A 25,609-nucleotide genomic window follows, 5' to 3' on the forward strand; every position below is an offset into this window, starting at 1 on the left:
GAGGACGACCAGCAGCAAGGTGGATGGACTCGATTACATCAGCAATGAATACACCACTGAGAGACCTTAAAAGCCAAGTTGAAGACAGATCATCCTGGAGAGAATCAATCTATGTGGTCGCTAAGAATCGACACCAACTTGATGGCACTTCATCACCACCAATGTTGGAAACCTCTCTTCAGAGAACTGCTGCTAATTAAAGCAGCCAGTATTGATCTGACTAGATATACTGTAAGGCAGAGTATTTGAGAGCAAGGAGAAGAGCTGGTCTTGTGCTAGCAAGCATGACTTGTCCCCCAAGATAAGCAGGTTCCACCCTGGTTGCAATTGAATGGGAGACCACAAGTGAGTACTGTAAGATATTCCCCTCAGTGGATAGAGCCACTCTGGGAAGAGCAGGTAGTTTCATATTCCCTCCCTGGCTCCTCCAAGATAGGGCTGAGAGAGACTCCTGCCTGTAACCTTGGAGAAGCCGCTGCCAGTCTGTGTAGACAATACTGAACTAGATACACATAGGAAGCTGCCATATACTGAGTCAGACCATCGGTCTATCTAGCTCAGTATTGTCTTCACAGACTGGCAGCAGCTCCTCCAAGGGTTGCAGACAGGAATCTCTCTCAGCCCTATCTTGGAACCTCTTCGTTACTTGGATACAGCTGCTCTATGTGAATGTGAATGCAAAGGGTGACACCGCAGATTAATGGATGGCAGGGCGACCCGATCACTTTGCATTTGGGTGTCCGCCAAGGATGCCCACTGAGCCCATTACTTTATGTTTTTGCCCTGGATCCGATCCTGATCAGGATTCAGAGACAACCCCATCTGCACGGACTCATGGTCTCTATCCCTCCTCCCTGCGAGATCTTCCTGGGAGGGAGGAGGAGGGAGAGTGATGGGATAGCTGAACCACCTGTCCACTCAGAACCGCATTCTGAGTTTAGGGCAAAATTTGTAGCTCATGCCGATAACATTAGTTATCGAATGAAAATGAAATCTCTGTAATACTAGACCTCTTCTGGGAATATGGCAAGATCTCAGGCTCAGAATTAAATGCTGACAAAAGTGTATTTGTTAAAATGGATCCCGGACGCCAGCAACTCTCGTGCCTACCCATCTCTGAATGTAAAAGCAAAGGGGCCCCAGAGTCCAAGCTGAAGTGGGTAGATACAGTAAACATTTTGGGGATTGAATATGGGATTAAGGGAAAAGTCTGGGGGGGAAATTGGACAGATTGAGAAGAAAAAGTAATGCTTAAAATCACCATGTGGAAAAAATGGAGCCTTGCCATGTACCAGAAAGCGGTTTACATCCGGACGTACCTGATACCCCCGGTGCATAACCTGGCAGTAGCCTACCCTCCTCCGCTCGATCTCCTTCGGAGAGTTGAAAGCCAGATCTTCCGTCTAGTATGGCGTCCTTCCCTTTGGCCCGTGCAGTAGCATTTAAGAAGGCTGAGCGGGGAGGCCTAGCCCTACCTGCCCTGCAACCCTATTTTGTAACTGAACTCATGTCCTACAATTTTGGAAACTGGATCTTCGTGAATGTCCATAATATGTCCAACCTCCTGCATAAAACCTGGGTCTCACTTTTCGCTCTGCGTTGGCGAAAGTCAGCATGGGGCATAGTACGGTGGGGGAAAGGATCTTTCAACAGTAATATTACATAAGTATTAAAAAGAGAACACCCGGACTATTTGAGAGATTTGCTATTCACACTTAAAAAATGGAAGGTTGAGGATCTGTTTAAAGGATCCTCCTCAGTTAAGCAGCTAAGGAAAACAATTTATGGAGAGATTCTAGAAGTGGGTTTTTAAAAACCTGATTTAGAACGTAAATGCTACAAACACCGCACTTCACAGTACTTGTTGCAACCCGATCACCCTATCGCTCTTTTAAAGGAGAAAAATAGGGGTGTGCAATTTGGGTATTCGGTGATTCGGTTCGGGACTCGAACCGAATCACCCCTGTTCTGTTTTGTGCCCGAATATGGGCCACTCAAATCACCCTTGATTCGGTTTGGATTCGGATTTAATCCGAATCTGAATCGATTTGGGGGGAAAGGGTCCCAGGGGCAAAATTTTGGGGTGGGGTGGTAGTGCCCAATGGGTGGAGTCTACCACCCCATTTTCAGGGGAATTGGGCAAAGGGCTGATTTTGGGGGGATTTTTGAAGTTTTAGTGACTTTGGGGCAGTTCGGGGGCATAGCATGGGATCTGGGCAAAAGGAGTGGGGTGGGGTGGTAGTGCCCAATGGGTGGAGTCTACCACCCCAATTTCAGGGGGATTGGGCAAAGGGCTGATTTTTGGGAGATTTCTGAAGTTTTCATGTCTTTGGGGCAGATTGGGGCAGAAAGTTGGGCCTGGGGCAGAATAGTGGGGTGGGGTGGTAGTGCCTAATGGGTGGAGGCTACCACCCCAATTTCAGGGGGATTGGACAAAGGGATGATTTTTTGAATATTTAGTGACTTTGGGGCAGATTGGGGGCAGAAAGTGGATCTGCCCCAAAAGAGTGGGGTGGGGTGGTAGTGCCTAATGGGTGGAGGCTACCACCCCAATTTCAGGGGGATTGGGCAGAGGGCTGATTTTTTGGGAATATTTGAAGTTTTGGTGTCTTTGGGGCAGATTGGGGGCAGAAAGTGGATCTGCCCCAAAGGAGTGGGCTGGGCTGGTAGATAGTGCCTAATGGGTGGAGGCTACCACCCATCCCCAATTTCAGAGTGATTGGGCAGAGGGGTGAATTTTGGTGAATTTCTGAGGTTTGTCTTCATAAGGTGAAGTGTGCTAAATTGATTACTTCCTCATATTCATAGTAATTGAGAGTGTGAAAAAGTGAAAGAGAGTTGTTTAATTGAAAAAAATCTGATTTTTTTCAAAGACATGAAAACTTCAGAAATCTCCCAAAAATCAGCCCTTTGCCCAATCCCCCTGAAATTGGGGTGGTAGCCTGCACCCATTAGGCACTACCACCCCACCCCACTCTTTTTGCCCAGATCCCATGCTATGCCCCCAAACTGCCCCAAAGTCACTAAAACTTCAAAAATCCCCCCAAATCAACCATGAACTGAATCACCCGAATTTTTCAGGCCCAAAATTCGGGTGATTCGGCTCGGGCCCGAAAAATATCGGGGGACATCGGGGGTGATTCGGTTCGGCCCCGAATCACCCGAAATTGCTCGTTTCGGGCACAGATTGTTCTGTGCCCGAAATTTTTTGCACATCCCTAGAGAAAAAGGTCCCTTTCCATTTATGGGAAATGAGGTGGCGTTTATACCACCAAGTACTACTGCTTAACGTGGCTAAGCCATGGCTGCCAAAGGACCAGCAAGAGTGTCCTAAAATCACCTGTAAACAGAAAGCTAGTGAGCTAGGCAAAACATTCAGGGAAACCCATTCACATTTCTTAAAAGAGTGTGTGGTAGCCAAATGAGTGTGGCAGGGAGTAAGCAAGTTGTTAGAGTGGCCTGATTTGAAAAAACAGACTTGGGAAGAACTAAACTTGGGTTTGAGCGATAGAACCTCTTTTCGAGGTCCCAGAAAGAAACCTTCAAGGAAACGGGATGTAACAGGTGCCCTCATACTAGGGAACTGGAACGTTCCCCTTCTCGTAATCAGGTTATTAAACCTGTATGTCATTTATGCAATGCTCCTACATAGGAATAGGGAGGGAAGAAGTGACCAAGAGGTTCACGTGGATGAGACAGTAAATCTCTTCTGGAAAAGTTTGTATGGTTATGTGCAAAAAGACAAGTGTATGTCTTCTAAACAGCAATGAGACAAATTATGGAAATGGACGTTGGACGTAACGCCCCCCCCCCCTTACCTGATGTGCCTTGTAATCCCCCATCACCGAGTTACAGTACTGCCTGCATATACTTTATAACCCTGTTGCTTTCCAAATCCTTGTGTGTAAGTCTTTGTAGATATATGATGTACAAACAACTACTTTGTATATAATTGTGCTTTGGCAACGTACTGTATGCTTTGGTAGTTTGTTGGTTCAATAAAAAAAACCTTGTCCTATCTTGGAACCTAGATGCTCTTCCAAGAGTGGCTCCATCCCCTGAGGGGAATATCTTGCAGTGCTCACACTTCTAGTCTCCCACTCATATGCAACCAGGGCAGACCCTGCTAAGCTAAGGGGACAAGTCATGCTTGCTACCACAAGGCCAGCGCTCCTCTCCCAAGGATTTGAACTGGCAACCTTCTGCTTGTCAGTCAAGCATTTCCCTGCTGCACCACTTAAGGTGAATCCAATGGTCTGACTCAGTATACGACAGCTTCCTATGTTCCTATGAGAGCAGTGGCTGACATTCAGACTAAGCTACACAATAGTACTACTCTGGATTTACTTTTCTCAATTTCAATAGGACTTCTGTCAAACAATTTAGTCAGCATGTCAGCCACCTACTTTGTTTATAAATAGTCATGCCATTGTCCTTTGTAGTTTTAATTAAAATGCTTTGATACACTTATTATGCTTAAGGTAATACTCAATGGAACAGTCTCCCCTTTTGCCTTCTCCCATACGACAGGCAATAATTTAATTTTTGGAAATATTTCCAAAACATTAGCATTTGCCAGATTTTTAATTACAACCCTATTGATTACAACACACACCTTATGTTCAACACATGTGCAATCTTTACAGTGTATGCCCAAACACATACAGCAGTGAGTGCACCTCCTATCTGTAACCTCAATTGGAAGGGCCTGTACTCTGATGCATTTTTTAAGTGAATGCATATACATAACATGTATGTGTACAGATATCTGTATGTATGGTAGAACATAATAGGGTTTAAGTAATAGGAAAGCAGTTAACAGCTGGTAACAACTGAGCTCCTTTGAGATCTTCTTGCCATTTTCTCCATACTGCCTATAATTTGTATGAAAATTAACAGCTGTGCACTATCAAAGGAAGAATATCGTGCAAATGAACCAATGAAAACTACATGTACGTATGTGTAGTGAAGAACAGATCCACCTGTGTCACACCTCAGAGCTTTGCCTGAACTTGCCTTTTGGCATAATGCATTATACCTACTCACCACTGAAGTTCTTCCAAGGTATTAACTAATGAATGGCCCAAGAACTTTTAGTGTACCTAATTTTCATGACATCTACTTATTTTATTTATCAGGGCGCAGAAGTCTACATAGCTACAGACGGTTGCAGAATCTCACCATTGCCCACACTGAGAGAAAAATCTTCCAAGGGGTAGAGCTGTTTTAGTCTGTAACAGCAAACACAACAAAGTCTTGTGACAGCTTAAAAACTAACAAATTTATTGTAGCATAAGCTTTTGTGGACTACAGTTCACTTCATTAGATGCATGTATATATATTATACACATGGGGACAGACAGACAGTAAAATGCAAGAGGAAATGCAAAAAGCCTAGTCTCATGACAAGCCTAAAAATATACAAAAATACACAAAGTGACAATTCACAATTGGCGATGATAACCTCCAAGCAATGCTAAGTTAATTAACCCTAACATAGTAAAACACACCTGGCTTGACTGAGGCCTGTGATATCAACCCTCCTTATAAATTCTGATTCATGCTCTAATCTCCCTTTGGGGGGGAAAATCTGTAACCGTTCTAGAATAAGACTGCTATCAATGACTGCTAATTTCTGAAAACCCACAAGGGTGGGGCTGTACTTTGTGCTAATGAATCCAAATTGTTTACTTCTTGGGATAGTTTATTTGGCTTCTGCAATCCAGTGGGCGGAACTACGAGTTACACACTGAAGCACTCCTCCCCCCAGTTATTGCACTGTTGAAAGCCCAGATGCACAACAGATAACTAAAAAGTAAAATTGCTGAAAATAATCTAGAAGTTATAATAATGCATCTTTAGCTAGCGTTATTATAACTTTAGTTATCTAAAGAGCCAACGTGGTGTAGTGGTTAGAGTGCTGGACTAGGACCAGGGAGACCTGAGTTCAAATCCCCATTCAGCCATGATACTAGCTGGGTGACTCTGGGCCAGCCACTTCTCTCTCAGCCTAGCCTACTTCACAGGGCTGTTGTGAAAGAGAAACTCAAGTACGTAGTACACTGCTCTGGGCTCCTTGGAAGAAGAGCGGGATATAAATGTAAAAATAATGATAATATTGTGCATCTGGGTTAAGAGTATTTCAACAGTGCAATATTTATACTCCTTAATGCATTTGCATTATGAGCAAAGATTTCCTGTGAAGCTAGAGGGGGGAGGGGAAATGAAGCAGTCTGCAGTTTTGTATCGCTTAAATGTTTTTCAGCTAATTGTATGAAGGGAGTTCTATCCCTGTTCTTGGTGATTAGTTACATCAGACTTTCTAGATTGGGTACATCAAAACTAACTTCAAGTGAACTGCTTTATGGGAAAATATGGATTCTTTATTTTTGAAAGCTATTTGGTACATATTTCTTGTAATGAGTATTTGTACTGTGAAAACCTATTAAGATGAGAACAAAATTTGGTTTCAGGTTTACAGGTCAGACAGATTACAAGCAGCATTTTTCTTAATTGCCACCTCTAAAAAAAAAATCAGGATAATTATCAAGCCCAGTTTTGTCTGGAGTTGGCTGCAGCACATTAAGATCTCCAGGTAAAATGCTTAGCTAGCTATGCTATCTGTGATATTCTAGCCTTAAGCTACAGCCCCTTTCCAGAATGTGCTTACTTCCAGATGGAAGAAAACTTGGTCAATCATTTTTGCATGGACTGCACATACAGTGCCTATAGAAAGTCTATACCCCCTTGAACATTTATCACATTTTGTTGTTAGTGCATCGGATGTGTATGTATTTAAATGTTATTCCACTCATCAACACACCATACTTTTCAGAGAAAACAAAATGTGTTTGTGGGGAAAAGCATACATTCAAAATACAGAACTGAAATGCAACCCTAAGATAAGTCTCCACTCCCCTTGTAATGTTGTAAGCTCTGGTGTAGACAAATGTTCAAGGGGGTGTAGACTATCTATAGGTACTGTATACCATATTTACCTGAATCAAAAACTCTGAATTTTAAAACTCCCCCTTTATGAAGATGTTATACCTGCATTTGCTCAAAAGGAACAGGACCCTGGATCTCCCAATTGCTAATATTAAAAAACTTGAAAAAAACCTAGTCTTGGATTCAGGTAAATACAGCAGTAGGGAGAAGTAGCCAATTGTGGCTTCCCACTGGCAGTAAGAACTGTGCAGACAGGTCCATTTCTCTTATACACTAACTCTTTTCAGTGTTCATGGGCTAAGTGTGTAGCAAGCAGAATTAACATTCTCCAAGTTACCACTATTTTGTTAACTGCACACCATTAGATGTGCAAAGAACTAATACAAATGAGCACAGAAGAAATAGTGTTGAATTAGAGAGATGACGAGGTGAAGTGAATGTAGTCCTACCTTTTCTACAAATCTAGAATTATACATTGTGAGCAGGAGGGCTAACTGAGTTACACGAGGGATGGCCAACTGGCAGACTGTGAGCTAAACCTGCCCCCTGGAGACATTTCTAGGGCTTACCACAGTGTAGTAAAAACCTGTTCACTTCATTCACATATATTTTATAGTACTACTACTCAATCTATATTCTAGAATGACAAGTCATTTACCTATCTCTTGAGCAGATCAATCAAGAAACATTAAGTTCTCAACTTCCCCAGTCAATAACTTCATAACTATCTGAGCACATGTGCTCTATAATTGTGAAGTCCTTACTGTTAGCTGATGCCAACTTTGGTGTCCCCCCCTTTGAGGCAGGGAGCAGGATCGGATTGCATACCAAAGTATATTTCAAACCTCTGGCCTAGTGTCTGCTGAGTAAAACAGTCAAGAATTTAAGAAATTGGCCATCCCTGGTTTACAGCATCATATTGCCCTCTGTCCTAGAAGGGTTATTAAAACACAAGTTGTCTTGACAATTGAACAGCAAAAGTCTTAAACAAAGTCAAGTAGCTATGTGTTTTACTACTGGAACTAAACTTTATTTTCATGTTTATCACATTCATCTTTGATGCCAAGACATTATGACTAATTAACATAGGCTTCATGTGAAGAATACTTACACAGCTAAGTAGGGTAGGAAGGAATGTAAAACTAGAGAAAATTCTGTTTAAGGTTTGAATTTTGGCAAATAAATACATCTCAAATCTTCCAAGACCAATTCTTTGCTATAAAAGATTTTATATCAATTTCATAACCACTCTTGAGAAAAAAATAGTCACAAAAATATTTTTATGTTAAATACAGGTTACAAATAAATTACTTTTAGAGTAAACACAAAGATTCCCAGTTGCCATCTTTAAATACAAATACTGTACTATAATGAAATGGGAGCTAAAGACACCAATTCCTACATACCCAACTGTTTGAAGCAAAACCAAACATGCTGTTTGCTTCAGTATGGAAGAATTAGGATATTTCAGGTTCAAGGTCTGTTGAGTAAGTTGTATCCAACACCAAACTACTTGGCGCCTTGGATATTGTCACCTATCCATCACTAAACCCTTGGTAGTAGGAACCAGTGCTAACAAATGTAGCTGAGGAAATTCAGAGAGAGTCTTAATATAAAACAACCCCCTAGAAATATCTAGAAATCAAGCATTCAATCAAGGATTTTATGGTACATAATAGTACCTTTACACAGCCTTCAGGTACAAAAATATCAGTTATAAGGGAGACTTACTAGGCTTTTTGTACTAATCACATAATTTGTTCCCCAGAACACTAAGTAGAGGGGTTAAAGCTTTGCTAATCTTTAATCTGCTTTTTTTTTCTGATCAAGACAAACCTGTTGCAGTTATCTGAGTAAGGAAGGCTGCTTCTAGGCATGAAAGTCAGTGTTTAGAGAACTAACCAAGCTACTGCTTTTGATAACAATACCTCTGTTCCATGTATAATCACATACAGTAATAGTAGAAACCTTATTAAGCAAAATAAACTACTGAGATGGGGCACAGATGACTCAACACCACTTCTAGATAATTAAACACATTTCATAGTAGGAACATTAAAATATGGCTTTTCAAACATGTTTAAAAGCATAGTATCTTTGCTTTCTCCATTTCATTCAAGCTCTTCTGAACCATTTTCAAGAATTCAAATTGTTCAAATCCACCCAAGTGCCATCTGTACAATGACCAGACATTTTATCCCTCACCAGAATTATTCAAGACAATTATACTGCCTTCTCTAGAAAGGCTGCCAAGTCCTTTTCTTCCAGGAACTATCCTGAAGTATGGCTGTACACCTGAGAACTTGATTAAGTCAGTCACTAACTGTCTTGTTCTTTAGTAAGCAATTCAGAGCATGTGTAGAAAGTGAATCAAGTGCAGCAACAAAAAAAAAGAGAGAGAGTGTACCTTTCATTACCATTTGTTTCTTAAAATAGTTAACCTCTGCATAGTGTCCCCAATAGGGGAGGCTACCAATGTAAAAGGAGTTTGGCTAGTATGTTTTATTCAAGTTGTTTAACAAAAAATAGTCAAGATGTCTATACAATTTAATATCCAATCTGACAAAAAGGCAAAATTAATGACCAAAATACAAAAAAATTAAAAAGTGTACTACTCCATTCAGTATTTTGCTTTAAAGTCGGTCACAATATATGGAAAAATAAATCCAGAAGTGTAATTACTTTAATACACCACTTCCATGCCTGTCAATATTTTACATGTTATACATCCTGTAGTGGAAGAACAGATCCCTTCGATGTTGCGTAGCCCAAACTCACACATATTTACTTAGTAACAAGTTCCAATGATTTCAATGAGACTTACACCCAGATATGAGTGCATAGCCTTGCTCTTAAAAGGTGCACCTGGCAATCTTTGTTGCAGTAAAAAGTCCTTTAACATTTGGCATTCCATTGACTTTCTTGCCCTTTAGCAAGGCCTGCAGATTTATAGTACCTCACCATTCTAGCAAGAACAGAAGTTTAGCTGTCAACAGACACAGATATAACTACAATGAACACCAAGGACTGTACTACTAAGAATCTGAGGGAGAGTCCTGATTAAAAGTTTCAAATAGTACAGTTGTCACAATAAAACTTAAGGCCATGTTTTATTTGCTGATCAATGGACAAAAAGGCAATGAATTTCCCCACCCCAAGTATTTCCTTGAAAGGCTGTGCTCATAAAAATCATGAAAAGTTGGAAAGACATAATTATTGAAATTTTAAATATATTTTACACAATCTTGTTTGTACAAAAATACAAGTTAAATATAAACATAAAGCAATGATACTTTTATGCAAATCTGTTTGCGATATCCTACTATATATATATATATATATGTATATATGTATATATAAAAAGTCACATTTGTCTCATTTGTGAGATCAATACCAGATTGAATCACTACTGGCAAGGGGCACCTAAAAGCACACTGAACATGTTTTGCACTACAAGTATCTCCCAATCCCATTTCTTCTAAAGACAAGCAAAAAATCAAAAATAAAACAGGGCAGTGATGTCCATAAACCAACAAATAATTTGGCTATAATGTGGAAAACACAATCACACAGATCTGTACAAGAAAACATTAGCTATGCAGTACATAATTGTTACACACATACAAACATGGAATGAAACTTTAGTGAGATGCCAAATTCAGTTCACTAGTCTTCAGCTGGGCATTTTTTCTTACTTCATCAAATGAGTAAGATTTCGTTACGACTCCATTCTTAAACACTGTGTGAAGGAGATCCTGTAGAGAGATTTTTTTTTTCAGTTTCAACAAGATAGTATTGCACCTCTCAGCAGGTCAAGGAGACTACAATGGGAGATACAAATCCTTAGAGATAGGTCCTAATACAGTGAATGTTTGGCTATGTAAACCATTTTGATAACTTTCTTTTGTTGAAAAGTAGTAAGCAGATATTTTTAAATCAAAGATTTGAGAGCTTGGCCACAAACTGCATTCACAGTGTCAAAAGTAAGACACGGGTAAGTCAGAATTCTGAATCTCTCTCAAAGACAGGCAGAGAAAGTTGGAAGGGATTGTTGGCAAACACACAGGTTCTCTCTGGTGATGGCTAGTTCACACATCTAGATCATCACCAGATAACTCAATCAATGTGTAACTAATATAGATACCTGAATGGTTCTATATGCTTCATAAATTTTATTTGTATACCTGCTACAGCACTAATTAGCACCTGACTCGGTATATGTGGGTGGGGGAAGCTTGATAAAGGGTTAAAACCATGTATCTGAGGGTTGGTGGTGGCCAGAAATGACCTTGGAGGTCATTTCTGGCTGCCATTTTGATTGCTGGAGTGATCGGGAGCCATTTTATGACTGGAACGGGGTCAAACACCGAGATTTTTGGCCAGGTTTCAGCATGGTAGGGCACTTTGGGTGTCATTTGGAGGCAATGGGGGGGGGGACAGGCAAAAACTATGATTTTCAGCCAATTTTTTACACCCGAGTACCTAAACCCTCCCTAGTTCCCATTGCTGTAATGCCTCATTATTTGTGGATTTGGTATCTGCGGCTTCTGCAAAGAACAGCTCCCCCATGGAATGGAACCCTCACGAATAATGGGGTCCTCCTATATTTTTTTGGGGGGTGGATCATGGCACAGTGGTGGCAGGTATATTGTGCAAAATATTGGAGTATGTTTGGAAATAAAGATATCTGAGCTATTGATGGCTAAATAACTTGGATAAAAACACAGTAGCTCCTAGAGTGATGAGTGAGAGAAATTTTAAAGCCATTTTTATAGTGAGCCGCAGAAACACATTTATAAAAGATAGTGGCAGATTAAGTGAATTGAAATTATACCATTTCATTTTCCTTCCTCTTTCAAAGTCACTGAAATATGTAGTTTGCTCAATTTTCTACTAATTGGGAGTTAAACATATTCCAATATTAAAAGATATTTTAAACAGTCTGATTAAATTACCAGATAAAGCAATTCTCCTCTGGGCTTTTGGTTCTTTAAAGCTTAAAGCAAGCTATAGGAGATACTTTCCCTCAGGCTTAAGACCTTAAGGGAAATGAAATCTATTTAAATCAAGTGCTTAAGACACACACCTGGCCATATTCTTCAAGATCTCCTTTGCCTTCTTCTAGTGTAACGAAGTCACCATTTGGTGTCCTGTGTAAAGACAATCGACCTTTCTTTGATCTTTTGTTAGGATCAGCTACAGGATCCTTAAAGACATTGACCTAGAAGTCAAAACGAAAAGTTATGAGTAAAAGTTCATTCCACTCCCCAGTAAGCTCTCACACATACTGAAGAGTGAAATCAATTCTCCTCCCCACTACTTTCCCAGCCATCAATGTAAAAGGTTACATTTAGAGAACATACCCCAAGGCCGTTGGTCACCACATAACTACATTTGAAGGAGCAATTCAGGAGATCCCTAGTTATTTTTTGCAGTAAAGCTCCCCCAGATCCAAAGGCAATATTTTCAATACTCCATTTCTGCTGTTTCATTCCTTCCACCATCTGATGAGAAAGTGATAGAATGTATTTTAAGAGCCGGGCAAATAAGGCACGTTATTTTCCATATTATGCATTTACCACAGTGTTCTTTTACAGTAAAATGAAATGTATATTTTGGGAACACGATCTTAGTATGCTGCTTGAATTTTATTTGAAAAATATATGAAGTAGTTACAGAAATCTACTGCTAAAGAACTCCATTATCTGTACATAATTATTCAGTCTGGAAGGGTCACTGTGTGTCATGTAAGCTAGTTTCACACACACATTTAAGGCTAATTTGTCTAATTCTCTGGTTGTGGGGAGAGGGGTGAACAGCTGCAATTGGTAGATATCTTCTGTACAAAAAGAGGCTGACTTTATAGCACCTTAGGGAGAGAAACAGAGGTCATTTCTTTTTCCATTTCAAAAAGGTACAGACAGTCTTTGGGATCATCCTCCAGCTCAGGTTTGTTCACGCTATTTCAAATCACTGTTAGATGGTGCTTTATATTTGCCAAGTGACATCTAGTCAGTTAGTAGTGTTCATACATTACACAGGCATAATCAACTATCTCATAGGTCTTAGCATTTTAATTTACCATTTCATGCATTGGGTGTGTTCAAATAATCAAATAAGCCATGGTTTATTCCATCATAAACGCAGCCTGAGCCCATGTGTTCTTTCCTCTCCACTCCCCTCAGTCTCTACTGCTGAGCTGTAACATCAGGAGTATAGTTTGGCTCATCTGCACCTGGAGCTGAACTTTAACTTTGGTTTACTAACCACAAATGTTTTCAAATGCTGGTTGAATTGAGATTTGTAAGCCAGTTGAATCACATCTCTGGGTTTCGACAAGCAACACAACTGTGGCTTGACAAACCAGGATTGCCTCAGCATGTGAGCAGAGGAGACGAGGGGAGAGGGGAGAAGAGCGTATACTGATTCAGGCCACATTTACAATTGGTTTAATTGAGCCATCTAAATCAACCCAGTATGTTTCTTCATGCAAGCATGTTTCCTTGGTAGTCAGGCTTTATCATGAGTGGGAGGGGAAAAGTTAAATACCAGAACATTTAATATTACTCAACAATGTAAAAACAGTGTTACCAATATATACAAGAACAGCTCTTATTTAGGTGAACTGCTGCCAGACTTGACATATGTAAGCAAGATCAAAGTCTAAGAAAATATAATAGCTAAGAAAAGTTTGGGAAATATTCAAACCTCATGTTTGGCTGAATGGTATCAATCAATGCTTGAAATTTGAAGATCTGTTACAAATTATGGAGTGGATAAAAAGATCTGGCTGTCCGAATGGAAAGCAATTCCATTCGCATGGGGTTTTTGTTGCCAAATTTGTCTTGTCTCCCCCCTCCCCCCCTGCAGCCTGAAAACCAGCTCCATAGGCAAGAGGAGACGGCAGGAAACTGGCCCAAACACCTGTGGGAGTGTTTTGCTTGGGCAGCAGGAGCTTGGGAGGTAGGTTTACTGAGTGTTTTCTGTTTTTCTAACACGAAGCATGTCTATTTAAACTAATTTCTTTTTCCGAGTCTGGGTGGTATCCCAGACTAGTGCTCCACCAGTTGAAATACCTATGAATGGAAGGAGCTGGAGCTTGCCAATCACAGAAGCGCCCCCATCACCACGCTTACAGCATTGGCCTCTTCAGATGGACACTAAGTGCGAGAGGTATGTCAGGAGAATTGAATGACTGACATGCCAGGCAAGACTTCTGGTATGCTTTCAGAGATTCTACCAGAGTAGAGTCTCTGACTACAGCCTCCTTTTTTATAGAACTGCTGAATGGGTTTTCACAAAGCTCCATGGGAATGTGCGATGCTCACTGATCCAGATTAACTTTTAAAACGGGGCTGCTGTGATTGTGAGAACCCAGCCTAAGTTAACCTTAAGAATTTAGAAAAAGTATTCCTTACTTGACACCTTTTAAATAACCCCTTCATTTTCATCTTAAATCAGAATGGTAATTTTATTCTTGTAAGAATAGCTGAAAATTCTCTGGCTGCTTTGGGTTATTTAAACTTAACTACTACAATATAGCCCTATTATTTCCAGAGAATATCCAATATGCTAGAGGGGGGAAAGTTCAACACTGAATTTCTTGTAAACTCCAATTTGGAAAACTATAGTGAAAAAAATGAAGATTATACTCCCCGGTGTCAAATGCTTCCCTTAGAAGCCACTCCATGGTGTCCTGGTAATATACAGCATCAAAAACGTATAAATCCCTTCCACCAGCTTTTAATAGATCTAGTAATGCTTTTATGGGGTCTTGAAATATGAAACATGTTACGGCACAGTAAAACAAAATGATTTGAAGAACTTTGTTGTGCCATGGTAATATTTTCAGAAAGGGTAAATTATACAAACAACTACACTACCAATGTAAACAAGTGAAAGAAGGTAGAAGTATGAAGTTCTTCCAACCTATATTTCTATTTTACATTCATGAGTGTCTGTACAGAGTTTTAAGAGTGTTTAGAATTCTAAACAAACCTAAATTTAGCAGGTGCTCTATTGTGTATAAAGGAGATCCAATCTACAGAATCTGAAGTGTTATGCCTTTCCAAATACAGAGAGATTATATTTAACTGTTCTTTTAAAAAGTGTAGGCCAATACCCTTGAAAGTGTTCTGCTTTTGTTTTCCAGTTGTCTTACTCAGAAGTATGAATGTTCCTCTAAAGCTTAATGAATTTAAAATATTACATATTCAATTGCTAGTTAATTAAAATTCGTTATGGTTGCAGAATTCATGTAGAAGCTCTGAAAACTATGCATTTTTGTCTTGAGCTTTGGGGATGGTGTGGAAGTGAGGAAAGATAACACACTTTATAGCACATGAATGCAGCTTAATTACTCAAGGTTCACTGATAAAATCAGTTGTATCCAAAGCAAGTTAATAATGACTAAGCACTGTTTAAATTAACTAGAAAAGTTAATCATTACTAACTTAAGTTCCATTAAATTCAAAGTAGGTTAGTTATGACCAAGTGTCTTTGGATATAACCCAATGTTGTTATAACAAATTTTGGAGCAATATATGAATAAAGATCAAGATTTGTTAACCACTTTTTGTAATGTCTGGTTTAATTGATGTAGCTGTACACATGTTAAGAAAAAGTTGCACCTCTTGCAATGTGTTGATATCGACACCATCTCCTTGAATAATTCTGAGGTAAGGAGGTAACACTTTATAGCCCAAATAATTTTCCGTAACAGGGAACTTCTTTCTTAGAATGTCCAAAACCTGTAGGGAGTAAAGTTAAACAATTCTGTTTAGTACTCTAGCAAACAACATTCACTTTGTGAACCTTATGACAAAGATTTAGAACCACCTTCTCCATATTATTCCTTTTCTATGTAAACTGCTTTGAGAACTCTGATCAAAAGTAGTAAGTAGTCGTATGGAAAATTGGAAAATTCTGGAAGCAAAATATGTGCTCTGCCATTAAGCTAGAGCCCCTTACTATTTTGAACTGTGCTGGAGAGCCAAGACAGAACTGTTTTAAATAAATAAAACTACTGTAATGCCACAGTCTGCAAGTTCATCCCAAACCTCAATGTGAAATTCTGCTCTAATTAGTCATAACATTGCTTTGGCTTACTTGATGTCTTTTCATAATTCTTAGAAAGGGCTGTACATTATTATGGAGACAGCATCTGCCTACTGGGACCATGCCAATTTAAACAAACTAGTTAAATTCATATTTGTTCTTGCAGATAGCTGAAACACTTGTGATTGTTTATCAAGCACTCCATTTGCTGTTAAACTGAAACCATTAACTTTTATTGGTGAAGCAGACAGGCCATATATGCAAAACAGTACAGTTTATGTTCTGTATTTTATATTTCTAGAAGCGAAATCCGTAATTCCAAAATAGCAGAGAATGCTATTTTGCACATAAATGTGCTGAAAAATGACTAAATTAAGCTCTTATTGTGGAAACAGAAGACTTCAGATGTAATGTCATAAGCTTACACCACCAACTATTCTGTGTACTGAATTAGAAACAATTATTGTTTCAATCTGTGTCATAATGTTTTTGCATCATCTTGTTCCTGACGTAAATTTAATAGTGAGCCCCTTTCAATTCAAAACTGGGTATTTTCCATATCATAAAAGAGGATCAGATGGCTGTTTATTTCCTGTTTTGTTCCAAAGCTTTATCTTTATCAGGTGATGTTTCATATGTGGAAAATGCTGAAGGGCGGCGGGAGAAAAGGAGTTATCCGACTGACATCTGTAGTAAAGATGTGCAGAAGGTTTCGAGCTCGAAATAGGCAGTTTCAACCTTGAAACAGTAGTCTAAATAAAGGGCCTGTTTCAATGAAATAACCTTGCTTCAAGTCAAAATGATTTGAGCACCAGTTTGGAGGCCCATTTTCCCCTTGCTGATTCATTTTCTGGCACTGGCTTCCAATTGACTTGTGATCTCCTTTCTTCTTAGCTAGCTAGTTATTCTACAAATCAAGTGATATCATGGGCAACTGTGCCCCCATTGGCTAGGGGGAGGGGGGAACCAAGAAGGAGAGAGTTTCAAAATGTATAGGGACTGGGAGGCAGAGAGAGCCCTTATAGTGTGCTTCCCTTGAAGAGGATACATCAGAATGGAAGGAAGGTGGTTTGAGTTTGTGGTTCTCTCAGCAATGAGTATAATATGCTGTGTTATTGCTGCTATGACTATCTGGTTTTGCTGGATCTCAGATTGACAGAGGCAGAACTTGGGTGCCTGTCTTCCTTGAGTTGTGGTATGTTTTGTTTGTGAGATAGTGTTCTGGTGAGAAATAGACAGTGGAGTGTGTGCATGTGTGTGTGTGTGCATGTGTATATATTAAAATATTTCCTGGCAATTGCTCCATGTCTGGCCTTGAGACAAGCTTCATTCACTGCTTTCCAATCTGCATTGCAAGGTGTAATCACTCAACATGTAGCTGAAGTTGCTCTAGTTGAGCTTATGGATATGCTTGCTGCTAAGGGTACTGCTGTGGCAGCTGATGCAATGCTAGGAAGTAACATAAGAAGTCATAATTTTGTGTGAGGGAGCAACTTGTGCCAATGATGTTACTGCAGTGCAGGCACTGTAGCTAGCAGTGGATTCTGGGTGATTCTTTTTTGGCCATTTTTGGACTGTGTTTGAGATGTGTGTTCTATGTTGAAAGGGACAGATTCCCTTTTACTGTGTGCTTCTGCAGTGTTTTTCAAGGGAGGGTTGCAAACTGCATTGCAACTTGCAATGCAAAATGTGTGTGCGCACTGTGTGAGCACAGCTTGTTCTAGCCATATGGAATAGGGAAACTCAAAACTAGGGATGTGCATGGAACCGGCGACTGCTGGTTCAAAGGTGGGGAAAAAAAAACCCTTTAAGGACTGGGGAGGGTGCTTTTAAACCCCCCCCCGGTCATGTTTCCCCCACTGGTGCTGTCCTAAAAAATGGTCCTGTGGGGGCGGCAGTGTACCTCCTTGCTGACCCGGTGAGTCACGGACTGGAAGTACCCGGAAGTGCCTAGTGTTCGTGCACACGTTGCATCAGGCACTTCCGGGTACTTCCGGTCCATGACTCACCGGGTCGGCAAGGAGGCACATTGCTGCCCCGCAGGACTGCTTTTCAGGATAGCATCAGTGGGGGAAACACGATGGGGTAGTGGCGTAAGAGCACCCTCCTCAGTCTTTAATGTTATCCCTCCGCACCTTTGAACCGGCTGAGCTGCCAGACTTTTGAACCAGTTTGGAGGTCCATAAAAGGCCTCTGAACCAGTTCCGTGCACATCACTACTCGAAACACCCCATTGTTCCCCATGGTTAGCTCCTAGGGAAACCAAAGTGGGTTGTGTGATAGGACATGATGGGTGCTACCTACCACCCTACCCACAAAAGAAATGGGCAAGTGAGCAATTTTGGGGCAATACAATAATATGTACAGTATAGGCATTTGGGTGATTTTTCATTATTTCCTATGGATGATGCATCATCCCAATATGATGCACTGGACTGATTCAATCTGAGCAACTATTTGTCTTGGAGGAACAATACAATCATCTCTTGATCCAGACTGGCTCCAATCCATGTACAGCCCTAATGTACAAGAGATCTGCACCATGCAAATGAGAAAGCGGTAGTTCAGTTACTTCATTTTGTTTTAACTCCTTCACTAGCACAGCCATGATAGCTTAGAGTGGAATAGTGGGACAACCATTATATAATCAGTATGTTAAAAAGGTGGGAAGAGGAGTTAAAGAGGCAGAATGGGAAAGTAGCATAACTCAATGTTGATATGTATGGTCTTAGGAAATAAACAGTCTCTTCTGCTGCTCATTTAGCTTTCTATAGGCTGAGCTTAAAGCTCTATAAGCAAACAATTGTGCAGCCCATCAACAAGCATCTTACCAATATTACACTCTTGTGGCATTGTGAATTTCTATATAACCAGGAGCAATACTATCTATAACGAAGTCACTGATTGCAATGCATGGACTGAAGCATCTTGTGTTAGTCTATGAAACTCATATTTCACATAAACCTGCTATGTAATGATACATAAAGCAAGTTTAATATCGGCACAGTTCACAAACATGAATTTAGAAATAAAAACTGAAAAGATCAAACAGACAAACAATGCCATATCTGCAAGTATTCCAAGTAAAAAAAAACCAGGTTGCTCACCTGTAACTGATTATCTGGTAGTGAAGTGATCCGTTGACATCCATTAGAATGGGTTCTGCGCTTGCGCGGAAGCCTTTCGGTGCCGAGTTCCACAGCTCCTTTTCGGTACCTGCGCCCTGCCTCACGTGACCACGTGGCTATTTAAGGCTGGAGGCAACGCAGGTACCTCAGTTCCTTGGAGAGCGCCGAAGCAGTCAGATGAGATGACAAACAGGTGAGTTCTACTGTACATAAGTAAGTTCAACTGCGGAGGGGAGGTTCGGGAGGGTCTAATGGATGTTAACGGATCACTACCAGGATCATCAGTTACAGGTGAGCAACTTGTTTATCTGGTTCGTGATCAGTTGAATCCATTAGAATGGGTGTCTAGTTAGCTCCAAAAGGAGGAGGGAGCAGTGAATTATTGTAACACCCTCTTAAGTACAGCTCTCCCAAAGTTCAACTCCGCAGCCGAACGCAGGTCAAGTGCATAATGTTTCACAAAAGGCTGTTCAGAAGACCAAGTGGCAGCCTTACAGATATCCTGAAAGGATATGCCAGACAAAAACGCTGCAGATGTCCCATAAGTTCTCGTGGAATGTGCTTTCATGGATTGGATTGAGGCGCCGGAACCTTTTGAATAGAGTAGGCAAGGCTAATGGTCTCCACCAGCCAATGCAAAAGCCTTTGCCTGGACAATGCTTGACCCATATGAAGACCCTTGTAAGATATAACTAGTTTCTTTGACGTTCGAAATGATTTTGTCCTAGAGAGATAATAAAGCAGTGCCCTACGGACATCCGATTGGAGTGTCTTCTCCAGAGATGTGGATGGTGACCTGAAGAAGGTGGGCAGTACAATGTCCTGATTGACGTGGAAATCAGTCACAATCTTAGGCAAAAAGGTAATGTCTGGGCGCAGGAGAACCTTATCCGGGTAGAACTGGGTAGAAGGCATATCCACCCAGAGTGCCGTAAGTTTGCTCACCCTGCGAGCAGTGGTGATAGCCACCAAGAAGGCAGTTTTTAAGGAAACATGTTTTAGGATTGCAGAACTCATGGGCTCGAATGGTGGTTCCGTCAAAGCGGAGAGGGCCAAAGAGATGCTCCATTGTTTCAGGGGCTTACGGATAGGTGGACAGAGATTAACGAGGCCTTTCTAGAAACTTTTACAGGAAGGATGAGAGAACAATGTCTTGCCATCCCAGCCAGGATGCCTGGACTACAGGGCAGCGAGGTGGAACCTTATAGACACATTGGAGAGTTTAGACGCTTTCAGGGATGTGAGACAGAGCAAGACAGAAGCCATGATCCCTTGCATAGGTAGTAAATCTCTTCCACTTACTGGCATAGTTCTTCCTGGTATAAAGTTTACGCTCATTTAGCAGGATCTTTTTAAACAGTTGATTCGCCATGCTGTCAGTTGCAGTGTGAGAACCTCGGGGTACAGAACTAGTCCCTCCTCTTGAGTCAGCAGATCCGGACAGTTTGGAGGTCTTTGGATGCTCAGTGCACAGAGTGACCTGGAAACTGTTCCTCCTTGCCTGTTGAGATAGGTGATGGCAGTAGTGTTGTCCAGCTGCAGTTGGACAACACGTCCCTGCAGCATCAGAAGAAAAGCTTTCATTGATTGAAAACTACACAAACTTTCTAGAGCTGCTGGCAGTTTTTCAATCAATGAAAGTCCCTGTGGTCCTGTTTATATGTGGCCCGGGGGCGATAAAAGGACCTTTGTTTTCCACCATAGGATGTGGAGGTTGAGGCCGAAGATGTAAAAGTATTGGCTGTAAACTTGGACTTTTTCATCTTCTCCACAGTCGCATCAGTTTCCTCTGAAAAGAGGCCTTTACCATCAAATGGCAGCCCCTCTATTTTATCTTTCATATCCTCTTGTACAGCCGCTGACCTCAACCAAGCATGACGACGGAGGGCAACGGCCATAGTGATGGACCGGGATTCAGACTCTGCCAAGTGCTTTGCCGTGCTTAACTGCTGACAGGTAAGATCACCTGTCTTCTGTAGTGTCTTTCGGAATCTAAGTTTCAGTTCCTCTGGTGATAAAGAATCTAAGTCTTTTTCTAGGTTCTTCCAGATACAATAACTGTATTTTGCCATGCATGCAGAGTAGTTAGCCACCTTAATAGAAAGACAGAAGGTGGAGTAGAGCTTCCTTCCCATCACGTCCAACTTCCTGCCTTCTTTATCCACAGGGGTGGTGTGTCTCCTGCCCAATCTGGAGGTGGTTGCACAATCAATAACCAGCAAGTTTGGGACTGGATGCTTGAACAGGTATGTATTGTCCTGCTCCTGCACTCGATAAAGGCTCTCCAAACGTTTGGAAGTTGACGTAGAAGTATGCGGAACCTGCCATGTGCACTGTACTGCATTGGAGATGATGGGAAGTAGTGGTAGAGCAACTGGTTGAGTGGATTGAGAATGTTGCATAAGATTGTACACTGGATCGTCGATAGTCTTCAGCTGTGAGGATAGATCAAGCCCCAAGGCCGCGGCCATCTGTTTCACGTGAGAGTGATATGCTTTAAGCTTTTCTGTTGGCGAAACATGCGCCGGTGTGGCAACATCTGGTGATGGGTCAGCTTCCACCGTTTCAGTATCTGATTCGAAGTCAGAAGAGCCATGGTGACTATGATCAGAATCAGGGTCAGAAACGGAGTGGTGCGATAGGTCTGTCCGTGGCGACTGCAAATGCAGGGGGGCAGATGCCGGTATGGGGTATGTCTGTGCCGCTGTCGTGGTAAAGCATTGTAACGGAGTTTGAGAATGTGTAGTGGAGGTCAGAAGGAGGGTCTGAGTCCCTGCCGTATTGCACACTTTTACAGGAGCAGGTGGAGCATCCCCTGCCGAGAGTGGGTGGATGGGAAGCGCGGAAGGGGTCTTTGAATGTTTTTGAATTGTGGAAATACTTTTTTCCCCAAATACGGTCCTCCAGAAAGCCATATGCCACACCAGATGAAGTGGTGCCTGGCAGCGCTGTTTCCCTTGATGGAGACACATCGTGTCTGAAGTTGCAAATGTGCCATGGTGTGGTGGTAGCAAACCAAGCTGCTGTGAACAGTTGAGGTGTCGCACTGGCAACAAGAGCCGCTTCATCCTCAGAACGCTGGGGATCCATGAAACGTAGAGGGAGTGGTGGTTGCTGAATCCAACATCTTGAGAAGAGGATCCAAAGGTGGTGCCTCCGTGTCCGAAATGTCAGCATCCTCTAGGATGAACGTCATAGGGGCCCAGAACCTTGGGATCACAGTGGTGATGTTAGCCGGGGTGTTTAATGTGGACGCCTGCTCTCCATCCCTCGATGTCGAAGGGAATCAAATAGGTGTTGGTGCAGGCACTAGGTCCCTAGCCGTCTGTATCAAGTGCAATGATGCCGGCGTGGGTTGTACTGCAGATATGATCGACATCGAGAGCTGTTGTTCCCTTGGAGTTGTTCCCTCGTAGCTTCCATCAATGTCGTTGTTGATGTCGACGGCTTCGGCATCGACAGCTTCGATATCGGGGATGTGTGTTGGTCCAACATCGAAGCAATCTTCAGCGGCAAAGCTCTTGATGTCGAGCTGAGCAGGGTTTTCGGCATTGAAAGTTCCGGTGGCGATTTTCTCGATGTCGATGGCGCTGTCGATGCAGAGGCGATATCCTGAGCGGAACTCAGAGACAGCGTCGACTCAGACAATCTTTGCTGGTCTCCACGTTTTTTAGCAGGCTCACCCACAGCCGCCATTTTATAACCCGGCCTCTTCAAGGTCTTCACTGAGGTCATAGAGGTTTAAGACTGAGCCAAACCCAGGGCCCTTATGCCTTGCGTCTGAGGAGACTTCGATGAAGAGGGTGCAGCGAATATATCATCATAAATTGCCGCCCTTAAAGGTAGCTCCCGATTCCTCCTTGTTTAGAGAAGGACTGCAAATCTTGCAGGCCGAAATAATGTGGGCCTCCCCCAAACATAGCAAACACAAACTATGGCCATCTTGTGAGGGCAACTTTGCTTTGCACTTAGTGCAGCGTTTAAAAGTCTTTTTTCCCCTTTGGGTTATCCATAGTACTCACGCCTTTAACTGTCTGTGGTCAAAGAGCCAGAAATCAGTACAATCTTTCGTCAGATGGAATCAGCAAGAAGAGGTAAAACGTCAACAGTATGAGGTCAAAACCAAGATCAATCCATCCATATCAGAAAGCCAGAAAATAGTACAAAAAACAGTCCAGGTAAAAACCAAATAGGCAGCAAAAAGTAGAACTCTTGAGAAGAAAAAAGGAACCAGAATGAAGGAGCCACAGAAATTGAGAGAGTGATCCCTACAGCGGTCGCAAAGGAACGTCTGTGTTGCCTCCCGCCTTAAATAGCCACGTGGTCACATGGGGCGGGGCACAGGCGCCGAAAAGGAGTGGTGGAACTCAACACTGAAAGGCTTCCGCGCAGGCGCAGAACCCATTCTAATGGATGTCAACGGATCATGAACCAGATCCTAAGCCGCTATGTGGGATAACAACATACAATTTTAAATGGTTGTAGATTTTGTCAGTGAGACAGGTTTGTATACTGTTGAAGTGACTAGATAATATACACGATTTCCCCAAGTATCTTAGTTAAATAATTTATAAACCTTCAGTGAGGTGTTTTTTTTAAAACATTACCTTTAGCACAGTGTCAAGAGGATTCCCTGAATCTGGTCTAATAATCAGTGGCGCCTCTGGACTTCTTGATTCAATTAAATGCCTTAAATCCTCACCCCATATTTTTTCACAAGCGTTGTAGATGTCATAACTGTCACTGACCACAGATACAGGCACTGAAGAAAACTGTGTTACAATGTGTTCAAAAGCATCTTTTTCATGGTCTTTCCCCCAAGCTGTTATAGTACTGTGGGGTGAAAGGAAATATCTATTAGCTCTGTTTGTCTCAAGTTACACTTTTCTTTTAGCATACATCTTAGGTAACTGCAACACGTTGTGTTGTACGTATACAACTATTCCTTAATTTTACACAACCTCTACCAACCTATCTACTGTACAGGTTTCAGTCAGGGATTCTCTCAAGTGTTACAAGATTACATGTTGCTTTCTCTCATCTTAGACAGTTTTGCCATCCATGTCAGACCAAGAGCGTTTCATTGTCTGAATTACTCCCAAGTTTTGAGAACAGATATCATGGTAGGAGCAATAGTGTAATAGCTTATCCTGAAGACACTTTGATGTATATCTGTAAAGATACATACCAAATTGGATATCAAAGTAGGGCTGTGAAATTAAGTTTGCATTTTATCCATCTTTCTCTAATGTGTAGTCTAGGCCAAAATCTGCTGGCACCTGAAGGGGAGTGTCCAACACTGCCACCCTTATCCAGTAGTGTTGGGCACCCTGTCACACTAAATGCTGCTCCCTCATCCAGTGGTACACCAAGAGCTACCACTCTTCCATGCTCCCTGGAATGAAGGATATAGGGGAATGGAAGAGGAAGTGTGGAGATGTACAGCATGGGAAGGTGGAGTGTCTGGCCCACTACCCACCTCTCCTTTGTACTTCTTTTTCTGTCCCATCCCTGCACCTTCCTTTCTAAATCCAAGCAGCACAGGGAAGTGGGTGCTGTGTGCCACCAGATAAGAGGGTGGGGGCAACATCTGGCATCCCACTGCAGGCATGGGATGCTCTAGCCCACTATTTGCCTTTCTCAACACCTGCTCTTCTAGTCTGTTCCCTTCTGCCTTTTTAGATCCAGGAAGCATGAAAGGAGAGAGCAGAAATGGATAGTGGCAGCCATCACTAGCCCACTGCATGAAGCAACTGCCTCATGGTCGCTGTTTGGGTGTAATCAGATTTCAAAGTCAGGGTTACGGGGGACTTATGCCAAAGAACCCTCTCATACAGAGCCAGTTACAAAGCAACCTATATTCAACAGGTCAATGGAGGAAACTCAGACAGCTAGGTAGTCGGGAAAGTAGCAGACCCCTTGACATCTTGGAAACTACATAAACTAGAAGAGAAAATGTAAAAGCCAGAGTATTTGGGTTAAATTATAGGTCAGATAATCTGGTACTTGCTTTCTCTGCTTTTACATCATAAGAACACATTCCACGCTGCAGTTAAATAGCAGATAAACAGTAGTACTCTTAAAGGGGTTGCTCGGCACGACCTCTTTTTGAGAGCAATGTAAATGACCATGTGCCAATTTTGTGGCATCTCATTCTTTCTATTGTGTACACCCTCCCTCCCTCCCAGAATGCTAATTGAAGGCAACATGCATGGCCTCATGAAGAACATTCATGGGTGTCAAATACAGCAGTCCTCAGTCCAGGAACATCTTGAGGAAGTTTTATTTTCAGCATCACCTCAATGTAGTGGTTTGATAGATTGCCAAAGGGAATTGGAAAGATTTCACATAAAGACCTCGGTGAATACCTACATTTTTAGATAGCCAGTCTTTTTCCAGTCATAACTCTCTACAAGCTATTCAGTCTTGTTACACAGGCTTATAACATCTCTAGAATGCTTGCAACACCACCAGAC

The 25,609-nt window shown here is 41.7% G+C and overlaps 1 protein-coding gene across 1 annotated transcript in view; it reads right to left on the minus strand.

Moving 5' to 3' along the window:
• Nucleotides 1-5,262: 5,262 nt before the first annotated feature.
• Nucleotides 5,263-25,609, minus strand: part of NAMPT (nicotinamide phosphoribosyltransferase) — a 38,568-nt gene continuing 18,221 nt past the window's right edge. Inside the window, exons 7-11 of the mRNA XM_053255243.1 lie at nucleotides 23,741-23,966; nucleotides 15,579-15,698; nucleotides 12,312-12,452; nucleotides 12,035-12,169; nucleotides 5,263-10,703 (exon numbers count right to left, since the gene is read on the minus strand). Coding sequence (XP_053111218.1) covers nucleotides 10,590-10,703; nucleotides 12,035-12,169; nucleotides 12,312-12,452; nucleotides 15,579-15,698; nucleotides 23,741-23,966 — 736 coding nt within the window. The 3' untranslated portion in view covers nucleotides 5,263-10,589. The remainder of the gene's footprint in view (nucleotides 10,704-12,034; nucleotides 12,170-12,311; nucleotides 12,453-15,578; nucleotides 15,699-23,740; nucleotides 23,967-25,609) is intronic.

This window comes from Hemicordylus capensis, chromosome 5 (assembly GCF_027244095.1).
Source record: "Hemicordylus capensis ecotype Gifberg chromosome 5, rHemCap1.1.pri, whole genome shotgun sequence".
Classification (NCBI taxonomy): domain Eukaryota; kingdom Metazoa; phylum Chordata; class Lepidosauria; order Squamata; family Cordylidae; genus Hemicordylus; species Hemicordylus capensis.